This window comes from Bradysia coprophila, unplaced genomic scaffold (assembly GCF_014529535.1).
Source record: "Bradysia coprophila strain Holo2 unplaced genomic scaffold, BU_Bcop_v1 contig_138, whole genome shotgun sequence".
In the NCBI taxonomy this organism is placed as follows: Eukaryota; Metazoa; Arthropoda; class Insecta; order Diptera; family Sciaridae; genus Bradysia; species Bradysia coprophila.
Window position 1 is genome coordinate 2,888,327 of NW_023503409.1, and position 18,352 is coordinate 2,906,678.

General features: G+C 33.5%; 1 protein-coding gene across 1 annotated transcript; it reads left to right on the plus strand.

Annotated features, from left to right (window-relative positions):
* The first annotated feature begins 14,115 nt into the window (after nucleotides 1-14,115).
* Nucleotides 14,116-16,379, plus strand: LOC119073565 (actin, muscle). Its single transcript, XM_037179121.1, has 3 exons — nucleotides 14,116-14,269; nucleotides 14,867-15,853; nucleotides 15,918-16,379. Exons 1-3 carry the CDS (start codon nucleotides 14,230-14,232, stop codon nucleotides 16,019-16,021), a joined length of 1,131 nt encoding a protein of 376 aa, XP_037035016.1. The 5' UTR covers nucleotides 14,116-14,229; the 3' UTR covers nucleotides 16,022-16,379.
* Nucleotides 16,380-18,352: the final 1,973 nt, after the last annotated feature.

Here is an 18,352-nt window from a genome sequence, read left to right on the forward strand (position 1 = left end):
AGGAAAAACTGTTTATAGACAATGATACAATATATAAATGAGCGGCATATTTGACTTGTAAGTATTGATTTATAAGTAAGTAGACATTCAAAGAGCGAATTCAGCTAGTTACTGTACTATCTTCATATTGCTCATACTCCGAAAAATGAGAACTCATCTGTTACACATTTATAATCCAGATTGTTCCACGCGCAATATCCACTTTATTGAGAATTATATGTGTATTAATTTGGATATCCAACTTAACGTTGAATAGGTGACTTCCTTTTTCTCAGACTGACAGTTTTTAACGAAAAATCCAAACGGAAACACAAACGTTAAGGGCATGTTTAACGGATCCATTGAAAAATAATTAAATTTTGACTGCACAGATTTTATTAATCAAACTACCAGCGTGTAGCGCATGATCTCAGGAGTCCGGTAAACCGATTCTTTTTTCAATTAGACCAATATATGCCGAACGATAATCATTTGAAAAACTGAAGTGTCCAGTTTTTTGTATTGGTGACTTGAAAGTCCTATCGCTCGGCATAAATTGGACTAATTAAAAAAAAAATCATTAGTTTACAGGACTCCTGTGTCATCAAAATTTAATTATTTTTCAATGGATCTGTCAAACTTACCCTTTCCGTTTGTGGTCCTTTTGCGTTTTCGTTTGGATTATTCGTTCAAAAAAACCGATGCTCCCTATTAAATGAATATTGTTTCACATTTTCATATTACACAATCGATTTCTGCATATACTTTGCAAAAATCTGTGTACCCTTTAAAAGGTGAACAATTAGTCGTAATACATAGAGTTACATGATTACCTCGTTGTTTAATTAAATTGTTTAGTTAAGTCAATTTTTGCTTATTACACATTCCTTTCACATAATTTTTGAACTGGTTTTTACAAAATACCGATATGAAAATGCAAAAGTTCTGCAACAATCGGTAGACATTGTTCAGGTGGCATGCAAAATTGTAATTAACAATTTTATTATAAAATTTAAGTTTATAATGTCCTTCGGGAGTGTTTTTAATGGATTGTTAATTGAAATATTTGAATAAGTTATTTAAACTTTATGAGGTTGCTCCGATAATTTCACTCATAGCTGCTTTCCTTTTTGCGCAGCAATTAAATCGTTGCAAACAAAACTTTTAATCGAAAATTTTATTCGACATAAACACAGAGCTGAGAACAAATTTTTGACAATAATCAGTCCAGAAAGATTTAATATTTTCTGCATAACATCCAAATATCTCCAACTTCCTCCTTATATCTGCTATCCCCACTAAATTTAGTTTTTGATTGATTTGCGGGACTTCCCAGTCTATTAAAAATCCTCAATTTTAGGGAAAGAGGTCTTTATATCGTCCACTCGCTTGTGACAAGCTGAGTCTAGTCTAGTCTAGTCTATTGTGCAAATCTTAAGAAGAGTGTGTTTTGAAGTGGATTGTACATTAATAGTGCATGGCATGACATATAAATAATAGAAATGATACTTGATGTGTAAAATGTATCCGAGACGAAGCCGTGAGACTAGAAAATCTCCAGTTTGCAAGAACTTAAACTTGACAAATTCCGGACAGCAAATAATTTTTAAAGTAAAACGGAATTGGAACTAGGGGTATACCGAACCGAAAAAATGATTTCGTCCTAATAACAACAAACCCACTTTCTCATATACAATGTAACCAATTATCATACTTTTCATCAACGCACACGCACGAACACGATATAGAGTAATTTAGGGACAATCAAACAAATTATTCATTCTCATATTACTTACTTATTAATTGTTAGTTTTAATCCATTAACCGCTGCTGTAAGCGTTGCATTTTATTCACGTTTGTGTATGAGGAAAGTGGGTATTCAACAGTACCGCACACATTATTATTTACTACAATTAATAAAGAATTTACTGATTATCTCAATGGCATCATAATTGTTTATAATTTTCGTTGAAAAGGTGTTGGAAATGTTTCTCCAAAAAATTAGATTGTAGATAATTGAATGGATAACGAGTCATAAGGTAAATTACGTAATATAGAAGAAATATGAAACGCTTCACATCTAGGGTAGGTAAATGAGTGTCCACTGGATTCACTGTCCAGTTGATTTTTTGTCCTTTTTGAGTGACAATTCTATGTTCTTTAAAAGACCTTCTAGAAGTTTTCTTCCTCTTTGGGGGGGAACTCACTTGAGAGAATTCCACGAGGATAAACAATTGCGAGAGACCTACTGACCTACGTAGCTACAGCGTAGATTTCAAACTGTGCTACTTATTACAACGGATTATTGACCAGAGGCACAATTTAATGGTACAATTTAAAAGGTGTTTCTTCCCGAACAAAAAACCTATTTAAATAGTTCAAACTGTGTAAAGGTTGTGATAGGAGTTCTTGCTCTCTTATAAAATACCTGAAAGACAGATATGTTATTTATGGCTACATTTTCTGTTATCGACATTCGACAAAGATGACAAAAAAATTAAGGCTCGGAATCAGGTCAGGTCGATCTGAAACCTGAGTCAGGTCATCTGAACCTGATTTGACCTGAAACCTGATCTTTTAAATTTTGACCTGACCTGATTGACCTGAAAACCTGAAAACCTGAATTGACCTGGTCAATCTGAATGACCTGAAGAATAAATATGCAGAACGTGCAGTTCAGCTTTTTCACTATATTATAAAAGCTGCATGTAAGACATATGGTTTCAATTTTTGCCGCAAAAATGATCTACTAAACGTATCCTATATTGCAAGTAACAGAATGTTGCTATGTAAGCTAGTTTCAATTGTAGATGTTGTCTCTTTTCAATAAATCTCATTGTGATAGGTTATAACACCTTGAACAATAAATTCTATCCCTCGATGTAATATGCTCATGCTCATGCTCATGCTCATGCTCATGCTCATGCTCAAACGATCGAAAACCACCAAAGTATCAACTGAATTCAACAAATACATCAATCGGCCATTATTTCACGAAGAAGTCGATCAGATTGAATTTTGGAAGGGAAATCAAAGAGACTTTCTGGATTAAGTGCGATTGCAAGAGATTTCGTCCCAATTCAATTGGTGTCTAGAACAATATTTCACTAAAGGAGTGCACAGCACATCGTGACGCTCACTTGTGCATCGTTGCAGGAAAAAACAATCTCAGCGTTGATGAGCGTCAAGTCCTGCTACGAAGATTCAAAAGCTTAGTTCTTTAACATCTGACTAATCTTTACACATTAGCAAACTCACGCTTTAATTTTCTTGAATACGTAGCTGAATTATAACTGAGGCTTCTTTTCCTGTTTTGATTTCGGTTGTTCTTTTACAATTTCATTCAACAATTTTGGCCATCCCAAAGATTGATTGCTCAAATTTTACATAACATTTAGAACTCACATTACAAATCTAGAGAAATCTTTTTTGTGGGTCAGTAAAGAGGTCGGGAATGTCGATAAATTACTGTTTTATAGTGAAGATTTCGAATTTACAATCAGGTCATTCAGGTTGAACAGGTTATTTCAGTTATTTGAAAAATCAGGTCAGGTCAGGTCAGGTCATTTTTTTCGGAGCAACCTGACCTGACCTGATTAGGTGAGCCAATTTCAGGTCACAGGTCAGGTTTGGTCGACCTGTTCCGAGCCTTAACAAAAATAAACAATGAGCTGTGGCTCAGAATAATATCCTTTGGGAAGGTTTCTCTTTTTAAGGTTCTAAAATTAATTCAGAAACTAATTTTAAACGAAGGTGTCGATGCCGTCGTGATATAATAGGCAATGCCAACTCTTGCGGGTATTTTAAATATATTTCAATGGTTGTGTTGCCGTTTCTCTTAAAAATTTCCAAGCAAGACAACACAAGTACATTCCACCGTCGTTTTGAATGCTGTTTACGTATACATATAGCATATACCGATGGTAGCAATATGGTAAAGGCTCAAACTAAGATGTATAATTTGACTAAGGGTTCAAATACTTTTAAGTTGATCGAATTCATCCTAAGGTTATTCTTCTTCATCTGTAACTTAATAAATCGAACATTACATGCTTGCATTACCGCAATTTGAAAATAAACTCAAACAAAATATAGTTAGGACTATATCCATATAACTTGTGCCATCTATGTGTTCAGTTACACACTGACGAATGGAGAAGCTGTATTCAGTTGATTATTGGCGCTAGACGTATACAGATGGGGTACTGTACATTAACAAGATTTTTTTTTCAATTTATCTGTTTTTATTTTTGCGATGAACTTCGTAAGGTACAATGATTCATTTTGACTTTGTTTTCATCCTAAGACATATTGCACCCGAAAATTTTGTAACGTTAGGGACGATTCGAACGCTCGGAGTAAATTAATTATGGTAGAAAATTCTGTGATTGTGTATTGTTGTGTGACGACACACAAATGTTCGAATCATTGTAGATAGAACCAAGGATAAGCGATAGCCAATACAAATATGACATAGGGAGGACTGAGACCATTTATAGATTTTAATAAAATTACATTTGTATAGATATTATTTATGATCATGCCCGCACGTTAGTAAGCGGGCGTGACGTAACGCAAGTCCACTACCAAAAATGTTTAAAAAAAAATTTTTGTCTGGTTGATACAGAGCATTTTATTTCATAACGAAACTTGAGTCTAACGCAGGAGTGGTAGTGCTCCTCAAGTATATCTCGAGAAATAATAAAGAAGTAATAAAGAAAGAAAGAGTTGAGTCGAATTTCTATTCATGTCGGTAAGGTGGATGAACAAATAAATTTCAACGCACTCTAATATGAGAATATCATGAACTGGACAAATTCAAAGTTGCGTTTGTTCGGCCCTTGCTAATTTTAATTTCAAAATTTCAGTGCACTTACGGAGTCAAAACAACATTTACTTATGTGACAGGTATTTTCAGAGCTAGCGGGCTCACAATTTCCTTCAAGAAAATTAGTAGGACTATGTTTGATCCGAACTATTTCGAATTTATATTCAATTAAAAAATGTGTTCAAGATTGTGTTTGATAGCATACAAAGACATTACAAAACAGGTCCGTAGCCAGGGAAAAATTAAAAAAATGAAACCTCCAGGAACGCCCCAGCTGGATACGGCCCTGTTACAAAAGATCCTAATGCTTAAATGTATCATAACACTTGTCATTATGATCACTAAGCCTCCCTCTTCTGACCAAGAACCTACAAAAACACCCATGCACGGATTTTTTTGAGGATGTTAACTGTGCAGAACTGTTTTACAAGACAGCTGAATATTACGTTCCGCATATATGTACATTTTACAAACTGACCACACTAAGTGTAGCTAAGTTGCACAATGCACTGCTATGTTAACAATTGTAATTGTCCCAAATTTGCACAGTATAGCAGTATATTTTTCGTGGTAGTTGAATAGTACTATTGTCTATTGATGAGTTATGCTATGTACAAGATATAAGGGAATGATGCCCTCAACTGAATATTGATGCATTTTAGTTGTAAGTATATACATTTGTACACACTTGTACTTGTCCCGATTTTAAAAAAATGTTCAGCTGTGGTGAATATATTTTTTAGGTGTGTGTGACCCTTTAGAGGAGCTATTCCAAAATAATCCTCAAGTTTATTACGCACATATAATCTATACTTGAATTCATACAAATAGATTGACGAGATAGTCGAGACATAAAGGACAATCGGCAATGGTCAGTACAGATTGGAAAGATGGTTAATAAAGGGATTAACTATTCTTTCCTTATCATTCAATTTGAAAATTGATTATAAAGAGATTCAGTAAATCGTTTGAACTTAATGTGAAACCGTTTAAACGGACGCTCATCCGACGTCAACCAGCATTAATCCACCAATATTACAAATTGCCTACCATACAATACAGTAGTCAACTCACCCCTACGATAAAATCCCAAACAGATTTTATTTACTTATAAATGAACAATAAACTGAATATAATTGGCATTGTTGACACAAATCATCAACTTCAACCTTCAACAATCCCATCTAATAATAGAATTGAGACTTTTTGATTAAATTGGAAAATAAATAGAATTCCATTCGAACTATTTTTTTTAACATTAGTGTCCTTTTCTGTCTATCGATTCGTCTTAATAATAAAATGCACACGTGACAGAAATTGTTTATGGTAAACAAATGGCACACGATCCAAGTTAAACAAGAATTATATGCACAAAAGTTTGAATATTACTTTGATTATAAATTGTGAGTGATACAGTTCCATTATTGTAGCAGTTAACTGGGTAGAATTCACACATCACTGAGTGAGTATATTAAATCCCAAACAATATCTGATGTAACGATTAAAAACACAACCCATGAGAACGTCTTCTTAGTGTTGTGTGAAGAACTGATTGAAATGTTAATTTAGGAAATAATTAGTAGAATCTAGGTCGAGCATTGCCACTTCGCTCCGCCTTTAGACTGAAAATAAGAATTAGTCTATTATATGCAAACTTTACTTTTTCAGTTGAAGTTAAATTTATTCTTCTTATGTTGTGTATCACGTCAAGGACGAGTTAAAAATTGCTTTGGGTCGTACAACTTAATTAGAGCCGACATCATGACAAGACAAATTACTATCGACTACTAATCACTTGTTATCGACACCGAAATAAATAATCAGCTCTAGCTAGCGTCTTCTTATATGGGTAAATCCACGTATTTTGTGACAGAAATTTTTCTCTTTCACTCTCACAACATCCCCATTGTATTGTAGCGATGGCGCTCTACAATATGCATAGTCACATTTGGTAACATGACTTACGGTATGTTTTTTCGCATCTTCATATAGATAGGGTTCCCAGATCGAAAATTTCAAAAAGAGTACATTTTTGACTTGATAAAGAGTACAAAAGAGTACACGGTTTATCAAGTAGGAAAAATCAATAAGAAATCTTTTTCCAGTAATAGCTTTGTACTTAATTCTTTTTGGACGAAGTATAACATCGTTTTATGCTTTAATGACTTAACATTTATTGATGATTACCACAAATGTTTCTATTTCTCAATGAAAAGTTACCACCTCTTGACATCTATGGATGTACTTTGTCCAAAAAGAATGTGAGTACAAAGTTATTATCGAAAATATTAATTTTTTGCGCATTTGTTCAGGCTTCAATTTAGCAGTCAAACTGGTCTTAACTGTAACAATATTTCAAGTGTTTCAACTGCCATAAAAACGACACTTGGATTACTAAAATTCGAATTTTCTCAATTGAAACCATTATTTTAACTACTAACATAAATGCCGTTGTTCTGCTGTACAAATTAGGTGTTTGCAAAACCATCTTTGCATCAAAAATTTCAAATCGTTCCCGACATTTTGAAAGAAAGTGTTCTTTGCTCCCTTCAATATCTTACTAAAAGAAATCTCTTGTGAAACTTGTACAATGACTTTAGTAAAAAAGTGATTCTATTGCCGCGCAGCGAAACTTGTTTTTCACCTTTGAAAGTCTAGTATTTTTGACACAAAATGTATGTCCGAATTTTCAGCTCGTGCTGTAAAGTATATAAGAATTTTACTTCCTTGCTGAAAAAGAGTACAAAGAGTGCAAAATCAATGAAATAGTATCAGGCTAGCCGCAGTCGGTAAAAGTAGTTGCGATGTCGAAAAAGAGTACGTCTGGGAACCCTATATATAGAGAAACACATGCTTAAACAAATGGAGTAAAAGATTTTATTTCGACCTTTTAAAAGTGCTTTGATCAAATAAGGTAGCTGATTCGACAACTACCCTAAAATATAGGGGGGGGGGAGTGAAATTCGACATGCTTTCTAATTTAAGAGTTGTTTTGGTTGGAGTTTCGTTGGACAAATGAAAATCTGTAGATGCACCTCCGCAAAATTTCTGTTACGAATGTTCAACTGGTCAGTATAAATATAAAGAACGGAGTGAATCCTAAAAATCTTTTTCATTTTTGTCAGTGAAAAAAACCGACGAAGTCTGAATTTTCCGTCAATTAAAATTATTTAAATTAACTAACTTTAATAATCAAAATTACCACACCGTACCGTCGATATCGACAAAGTTTCAAGCGATTTGATTTACCATTGTTCACGATGTAAATCAAATGTAATCAAAATTGTTGCCAAAATGTTAAACTGAACGATCGAATGAATTGTATATTATACGAAATGCCAATTTAAATCCCAATTCCAACAAATATATAGTTTTCGGTGAACAAAATCTAATTTTCTCATCACAAACAAACATTAAATCCTAATTTGGCTTTCCTACGTATAATCCAATACAAGACATTAATAACATAACAAGCTCAAATAAATAGTTTGTACACAAACATGTAACCCCTATTTAATGCACACAACCCCGAAATCGAGAAATTTCAACCTTTGAATTTGAAATTTCTAATAAACCACAATCTCTTCGCTAATAGAATTGCTTTGCTACTTTCGTATTGATCGTATTGATATTACGATACGAACCAGAAAAACTTTTGAATTTACACAATTTCTAATAATTTGCTTATTACTCCCAGTAGAGTATGTACCTTATGATGCACCAATAACTTGTTAAACATTTTCCTCCGTTTTAATTCAATATCAAGCTTAGCTAAACAAATTTTACAAACTATAATTTCGCTACTACTTCCATATGCTAAACGATATCCCATACACACAGCACACAATATTGAAAACATATTTATTCTCCCATACACAAAATAAGTTTTATTGTAACAGAATTTCTATTATTTGTGTTTCAGAAAGCAATATAAACTCGATAAACTTATAGTTATTTATTTTGGACATGAATAAGTTCAATAAATTTACTCCCAACACATTAACAAAGACGAGAGTTGATTATATTTCATAGAATCATAAGCGGTATACGACGATGTCGATTAGTTCGGTTCAGTGAACATGAAATCGTTTTATATAATAGAGAGGGATGAAGTGGATGGTGGGAAATATTATGTTGAGTGTCTTTTGAAATTTGCGATTTAATTAAAATTGTTAGGAATTCATGATCACACATTTTTATGGAAGTGGTAAAAGTTGTGTACGATGATCACTTACCGCTCTTTCGTTCCCTAAGTTATATATCTTAAATTCGCATTGGAAACGATTCAAAAACCGGAAATGCATCTTTGAGTCTATCCCTTCATTTTTGATAAGGCTGCCTAGTGTTTCATATACTTGTTACACATTATCGAACTCTAGCCAGAGTTGGTCGTTTATTTTATTAGTTGTTACCTTCAGGTGCACGAATTTCAAGTTTAGGTGTAGATGTTGTTAACTGCGCTGATTATTCGAATTCAAGCTTTTGAGAAGAATTTTGTGTTTTTTTTTCAGTTTCATTTCCGCCTGAGGTACCCACAACAGATGGTTTGCTTTTATTAAGGACTAATCTGGGATTTAAAGAATTATTAGATAGAAAATTGAGATTTCTTGACTTCTTGATTTCTTTGAATCGAGTTGAAATGAAAAGGGGACGCCACTTATATTCGTACTGAGGGTTCTTAAAAAAAAAGAAAATGGTAGAGCCAAATCTTTTTGTTCATAATTTTGTTCAATTGTGGAAAATAAAAGACAAATTAGAACATTTTCGAAGTATAATAAAGCGATTCCAACTTAAGTTTTTACTTTTTTATTCTTTTTTTCGTGAAACACATAAAATGATTGTAATGATTGCACAGTTTACACTCAATGCTCACGAAATTAGGACGCAAATATACTGTTTCAAAAAAAAAATATCGAAAAAGAAGGCTGCTATACTATCATTCGACTAGTTATCGGATTTCAATGATTTCTAAGAATTCCTACTTCACACAAAACCCCTAAATTCTAAAATCTCATTCAAGTATTGTCATTAGACATATGGAAAGTATTTTCAAATGTAACCTGGCAACTCCTAAAAGCCGATTTTAAAATACAAAGAAAATACAATTTCAATATTCGAGCTGCTAGATTCAGTCGAGATGTAAGATATTTGATAGATCTTTGAGAGATCTTTGGTCCTCGTTCGTGCACGATAGCCTGTAGTACGACCACACCTGTTACACAATTTCATCGAGACACAATCAAATAATGACAATGACAATTGATTAATCTAAAGAGAGTGTTAAATTAATGTGACTTCCTTGCTCATTTCAAGCGCATAATAAACAAATGTTGTTCTTGACTTCATTTCTAGAACTTTCTTCCGGGCTCATCTGCTAAAAAGGATAAATACGCTTCTCTGAATAAAAAAAAGTTTTAAAAAATTGAATGGGGTCACAAAATTGCAAATGTGGCAACCTAGCATTTTCTATGAAACATTAATTTCTCTACTCCAAATTAAGTAATATTCCACCTAATTTCACCAGTACATTCAAATTTCTTTCCTCTGAATATACGATTAAATAACGAGGTCGTAGAATTCATATTTTTAAAAATAATTCCTATGCTAAACACCGAAATAAATAACGAGAATTCGAAATAAAAATAATAATTTTTCACACACCTCAAAAAGATAAACCTGTGAAAAATATCTATTGGATTCGAATAATATCCCGAGACGAACATAATCGTGGATTTATTTGAATGTGTGCTAATAATAAGAAGAAAGAACACAGCGCTAAGACGTTTTCTTGATCGTGTAACACATATCAGACATAAGGTGATGATATTGCAAGGAAAATTCTCTGAAAAAAACATTTCTTCTTCTTCGATAAAAATAGAAATTTATTGAAAATTATCGTAACATCGTTTATTATGGAAAATGCGCGCGTTCGGTTAAAGAAAGAAGAGTGAAAAGTATTACAGAAGGAAACGAGTAGCGTAGGCAGTTCATATACATTGATAGAATTCTGTACGACTATACGATGAAAAAGTGAAATGATTCTTCTGAAAGAAAAACGAATTTTAACGAATTCACATAAATGGAAAAGTGTGTAGGTATGATCACAAAAGTCGGTTTGGCGTGGAAATTCTTTAAATATGATTAAGCAAAATGAAAAAAAAAAGATCCTCATCTGAATATTTTGTTTACATTTTTGGAATGCTGCATGTGCTCTTCACGGCAACGAGGAAAATTTTTATAAATAGACCGGGAAAATGCATTTAATTTTTTTTTCTCAGTCATTGCATAATTTTTATCGGTTTAATGACTCGAATTACGAACTACGGTATTACTAACATCTTTTGGCTGATTAAAAGACGACCGTGGCGCCAGGTAACCTCAATTAAAATAAGGCTTCAAAATGGGATTCAGTTCTTGAAATGTCAATCTAATATAAATTATGGCAAATAAATGATTAAGTCGTAACATCTATGATGACCCGTTCACCGCCAAAGATATGTTTTAGTTTAATATCAGAACTTGTGAAGGAAAACGTGCCAAAGTTTTTTTTTCTCCATGCTTAATAGATTAATAGACACCTTCTTCAACCATATCTCTAAGTCTTGTACGATGTGATTGTACCCTTTTCATACTGAATAATCGTAACTATCAAATGCTATAATTATGTAAGAGGAAAATCTTTTACTTCATTTGTTTAAGGTTTTCTAAACTCATACTTAAACAAAATGTAGTGCTTAAATCGTTATTTCACGTCATTTGCTACAAAATATATCGTTTTTTTGGTCATCGTTTGGGGAACAGATGATCTGCTGATTATAGGTTAACTGAAGATCTTGCAACATCGAATAGCCACACGACAGTTGACAATATATTTTTCTCAGTCTGAGAAAGAATCATAAAACTTACTGACATATTTCTGGCCAAGACATTCTTTAAATCGATTTTTCACCATGAAGGCATGATGGCTTTTTTTGGTCAAATGAAGAAAAATGTAGATATTTTTCTCCATTTGACCAAAAGGTAGCCATCATCGCTTCATGCTGAAAGATCGATTTCAAGAATGTCTTGGCCAGAAGTAAGTCAGTAAGTTTTATGATTCTTTACGAGCTGTCGCTTCAGGGTCTTTCTAGCCGTTTACAAATGGCTATTCATCTGTTATCCTCAGTGACGACATAAAAGCAATGAGTTCCGACTGGTGAACTCTTTTTCCATGTTAGAATAGCGTAAAGCTATCATATGCAGTTCCGTAAATACAAAGGCTTCAGAGAATTTTGACAGTCCCCGATTTTAGTGGTAGATTTAAATCGCCCTTCAGTCACTTCATTCCATTGTGAAACGACAACATCTCAACCAGAAACGTAATTTTCACTTTCAGAGAATGCACTTAATTATTAACTTCATATGAAATTAGAGGTCAATACACCATCTCGTCTTTAAAACTGAATTCTATTTAAAATTTCATATTCAAAGTCATATTGGATGTAGTCATTCAGAAAATAATGTTTATGATCCATGTTATGTTCGTCGTAATTACGTGCACAAGATTTATGATTTCGATTCATTCAGTTAGAAAATATTTGTGCATAAGGTTTCTGATGCAAATCTATTATGATGTGTTTGGCATCGAACAAATCAACTCATTCAAGAGAGAATTTATTTTGAAGTCATTATTTTCGTGTTATACCTTTCATGTTAAATGAAAATGATTTTTGTTTCCTTTCAAAAATAAAATTTGAATTTAAATTTTAATTAAGTGATGCATTTGATACAACAAAGTTGTTTCAGATTTTGATACTATGATTCGTATTTCTTTTGCATTCTGACGATCAAAAAATTATTATTTTAATTTTCACCACTTTCCCGATCAAAATTTCATTTTCATTTAAAAGAAGAAAAAAACGAAAATAATTCAGAGGAGATAATAAATATGTTCAGAACTTGAGCAATAGAAGTGAAAATTATGAAGATATTTTAAATAGTTTTTCCTCGTAGTTTTCACAAGTCGCTGTAGAAAATAAAATCCAGCAGTCTCATAATTATTGTTCTCCTTCTTCTCTGCTCGTTTTGTTTTTGTGCATATATGATGATGGTATGCTTGGTTTTTCGTCGATCGTTCGGGATATCCGCACAATTTCGGTGGGAAACGAGATTAGTTTATTTGTATTTCGAATGGGAAATAGAAATTTTATATTGATTTCAGATGTGAAAAGTAAACCGTGGTTTCGAAAAGAGATGTACTAGATTCATTGCAATAGAAAGCGTCTGTTCAAAGAATAATGTTACCTACAAAAAATATCACGATGAAAAAAAAGGAATCTATTACTTCCTATTGTTTCAAAAATTTTCAAATATTTGATATAACAATGACTTGTACCTAAAATATCCAGTGTAAAAGACCACATAATCGCTTATTTTTTGGTCGTTTGTTGTCGACAACATATTTATGTTAAAGGGTAGCCCTATTCCTCACATACACAGAAGAAGTGATTTTCAGATATCCTTGTTCTGTGGCTGTACTCGAATGAAATGTCACTATTGTTGGAGATTCCTATGACAACTTAGCTAACAAATATTAACCCTAATTTCACGGAGATCTGTAAAACGTGTGGTATTATAAGGTACGTGATGACTGTCCAGTCCAAACACATTTTATCAAGCTATCTAGACAAATCTAGTCATACTCTACGTTCTGTTTCCAAAATTGTTGTTTTTACTTGTGTGAAGGTAGTGACTGGAGTCAAATGAACAAATTTGAAATGAGCTTATAAAACAATTACAAAGGAAAACACTTTATTGTCTACACTCGCGGAATTTTGAAAACCGACACATTTTCTGTTCATGTTTTTTACTTGAGTTTATGATTTCTCCATAAATGAAAAATTCACAAAAAACCAGTAAAACACAAAACAGAAAATGTGTTGGTTTTCTAAATTCCGCGAATGTACAACAGTCGAATAATGGCGATTTATGCCTTTGTAAAAAAGTGTAACTATTCATGTTGCGCGAATAGCTATTTCCTCAATTCTCCATTGTATCCAGCCTGGCTGATATTTATTATTCATCCGTAACAATCGGTGTCAATAAACAGATCCAATTAGTTTAGAGTGAATTCCGAATATTAAGATGTCACACAAAATTACAGAAAATCTCAATTAGCGAGGTCTATTCAAATCCGAATTGAAATTCTTGCACTACAATTCCATACTTAGCGTCCCGCTTATACTCCCTCTATTATCTATAATATGTATAATCATAAATGCAAAACATAACGAGAAGTCCTTCCCTTATACGGATCGGTACATACAATCTATTTTTGACTGTTCGGCTCCCGCAGTATATAAGAGTAAGGTACATTTCTCGTCACGACACAGTTCCAAGTTTCTAATTTGTGGTGATCAGACGCACAACAAAAATTTAACAAAATGTGTGACGATGATGTTGCTGCCCTCGTTGTAGACAATGGTGGGTATTTTTAATTGAATTGGATTTGTACGCGGAATTGTGAATTCAGTGCATTCATTCATGGATTAAAATTATTTTAATTTGATGGAAAAATGAACGACCAATAACGGATACTGGCTATTGGATTAACAACATTTTGTGGATATTTTTGAAAATGTGAATTAAATGTTTCTCAAACTATGAAATTAACTGAAATTGTCAGTTCATAGCGACATTGGATTATCATTTGGATTACAAGCACCAATGTGGATTATTTTGTGAAATGAAAGTGAAATTTTTTTGAAAATGCAATTTCATTCGTTAAAAGTTTGAGCCGATCATTGAATTAGAAATTCTCACTTTTTCCAAATATTGTGGCACATACACATAAAAAAGAAATTAAATTGAAGAAAACGGAAATCCAAATTGCAAATGGTAACTGGATTAAGTTACAAAAATTGATTTCAATTTAAAAATTGAAAAAAATAAAATTTCAATTTCAAAAACGTCTCATCCGATTTTTCGTCACGTTATGTCGTTTTTTTATTCTCGTCATTAAAACTGTTCGCTGCGCGCCATGCAAAAATCGCTAACGAATTCTCATTCTTTTTATCACAGGATCCGGTATGTGCAAAGCCGGTTTCGCTGGAGATGATGCTCCACGTGCCGTCTTTCCATCCATTGTCGGTCGCCCACGTCATCAAGGTGTCATGGTCGGTATGGGACAAAAGGACTCCTATGTAGGTGATGAAGCCCAAAGCAAGAGAGGTATCCTTACATTGAAATACCCAATCGAACACGGTATCATCACAAATTGGGACGATATGGAAAAAATCTGGCATCATACTTTCTACAATGAACTTCGTGTAGCCCCAGAAGAACACCCAGTTCTTTTGACCGAAGCCCCATTGAACCCAAAAGCCAACAGAGAGAAGATGACACAAATCATGTTTGAAACCTTCAACTCACCAGCCATGTATGTTGCTATCCAAGCCGTACTTTCCTTGTACGCTTCCGGTCGTACCACTGGTATTGTATTGGATTCTGGTGATGGTGTCTCTCACACCGTACCAATCTACGAAGGTTATGCCCTTCCCCATGCCATCCTCCGTTTGGATTTGGCTGGTCGCGATTTGACCGACTACTTGATGAAGATCCTCACCGAACGTGGTTACTCATTCACCACCACAGCTGAACGTGAAATCGTTCGTGACATCAAGGAAAAACTTTGCTATGTCGCTCTTGACTTTGAACAAGAAATGGCCACAGCTGCTGCTTCCACCTCATTGGAAAAGAGCTACGAACTTCCTGACGGTCAAGTCATCACCATCGGTAATGAACGTTTCCGTTGCCCAGAAGCCCTCTTCCAACCATCCTTCTTGGGTATGGAATCGTGCGGTATTCATGAAACAGTCTACAACTCCATCATGAAGTGCGACGTTGATATCCGTAAGGACTTGTACGCCAACACAGTCATGTCTGGTGGCACCACAATGTACCCAGGTATTGCTGATCGTATGCAAAAGGAAATCACAGCCCTTGCCCCATCAACCATCAAAATCAAAATCATTGCCCCACCAGAACGTAAATACTCCGTATGGATCGGTAAGTTGAACAAAGAAATGACAACGCAGTGGGATATGTTTACTAAATTTGTTTTACCTTACAGGTGGTTCCATCCTTGCTTCCCTCTCCACTTTCCAACAGATGTGGATCTCAAAGGAAGAATACGACGAATCCGGCCCAGGAATTGTCCACCGCAAGTGCTTCTAAGTATTTTAATCATTCTTCTAATTACCATCAGAACCAGCACAACAACAACAGCAAACAACGTCAAACATCAAAAATCCCAATTGTACATTATAACATCGTCATCATAAATATATGGGTTAGACTCTGATCGCCTCTCTCAATTTTATTCAGACCATCGAATCCTTGGAGAGGTGTAACAAAAGTAAAAGAAGATCAGCACATGATAGAAAAAAAACAATTTAACTTACCTAAAATTCATTCATCAACAAGTGCAATTATTTTTGTAAAAGAGAAACTAGAGATTATACTCTAATATTATTAATTATAATTTAATTTACTTTATAAATAAATAATTACATCTTGTAAGGATTTATTTTGATTACGAGAAATATTTTTATTTTTTACCATCTGTACAATAAAAGGGTCTGTTGAGCAATTGATCGATCCATGTATTTTCCTACAAAAAACACCAACAACAACCACTACAGAATACTACCCACAAATCTGAAACTTTCATCATACATACAAAAACAAAAAAACATGCACACGATCCAAAAAAAATCCGTATCACATCTTGCCATGCCAAGCCAACCTACTTTACTTTCAACTGTAAACAAACAAAGAACCAAATTTCTAATTCCAACAAAATTTCTAAAAATAATTCTTTCCCGATTTTTTTTCTTCTTCTTTTTGTTCATCTCCATCGTATAACTTAATTTGTTCAGGCCATCATCATATTTTGCTTCTGTTCCAGAAATAATTTTTTTAATTTCAAATTTTCTCATATTTTTCTTTTCATTAGTTTGAGTTTTTTTTAAATATTTATTTTTAGACTCTTAGCTTTTCGAGAGACTTCTTCTATTTTTTCGAATATTTTCCAACGAAATTTATATCCACGCCAGTTATTTATAAAAAAAAAACGAAGAAGAATTTTGAAGATTACAAACAAATACCTAACCCACATTATGCCATAAGCATATTTCAAAGGAAAATTTTAGAAGAAAAAAAGTTATTTTTACTTTCCACCAGTGGAGAGCTTCAATTTCATCGCATCACCAAAAATGGGTTGGTAACAATTATTAGAGAGAAGAAAAAAATCCGTACAGTTCGTGTATAACACAACATGAACTGGATGTTGATTATCATGAACATAATATTAAAATACAAAAACCATGAGCGTACAGTACATTTGAAGTCTGAATATAGCGAGATGAATTTTACGATTGAGGAAATTATGAAAGAGAAAAAGAAAATATTTTCGGTGAATTTCATAAACTGATTTCAGCCGATGTGTGGCGTAAAAAATAAAGAAAGTAGTGGAACACCAAATTGCGGAGAGACACAAAACTGAACGAGCCGCTTACCTTTGATGGTGGTGCTTGTGTTTCAAATATTTCGACTCGTAAAATATGTCGAAGAAAATATTCTGTGAATCCATCGACTCTACGTTATAATGTTGATGTAAGAAAATGTAAATATATCATGTGTGTACCGATACCGATGCATGTGCAAACGAAAGGGGATTGATTTAGACGTGAAATAAATGAAAGATTTTCGCAGCTTCAAATTGAATTAAAAATTTGTAGCTCGACTTTGCGTCGCTAAAGGTAACGATAAAATGAAAAATTTATTTTCGAGTCAGATGTTATTACAACCGATCATTAGAAAAACCATGTTATTCGTTCAAACGAAAAAAAAAATTGGGTTCTGTCAGCTAAATTTATAGACACATGTGTACAGTTGAGTGAGTCATACCTGCGTAAAGTATTCAGCTATTTTCATTTGCTATCCAAACAAAAAATATAATTTTAACGTTGCCGCGTAAGTGATACTTTTATAGCAATTTTTTGTTACGGTTTGCTCAGTCAAGTTACTGTAATAAATCTACTCGAGTCGAGTAGATTTATTACAGAATAAATCATAGTTGAGGCCTGTATCAAGTTCCAGGTGGAGTTAAGGATGTAAACGTACAAAGTATCCCACCTCATCTCGTAAAATAATGGATAGATAGATTGAGGAGCAGGAACCCAGATCAAAGCTCCTTTATTACCTATTTGTAATAGGGCTGTTTTTGATAAGAAGTCGTTGCATTGCATCTATGGTTTGGGTTTCATTCGATAAGCTCAGCTATCATTTCGAAGTCGTAGGTCAATCACTTTGAGAAAATTTAGTCAATTTAAATGTAAATCAATCTAAAAAAATCAGTTCTTTCAACGCACTTCAAGCATGAGTGATAGAGTACTGTAACGGGACAGTGTATCAAACAAATTTTGGCACTGTAAAAAAATCTGGAAACATTTTTCATACAAAATAGTCCTTTATTTGGCAGCTGTCACTAGAAGCACTTTTGCT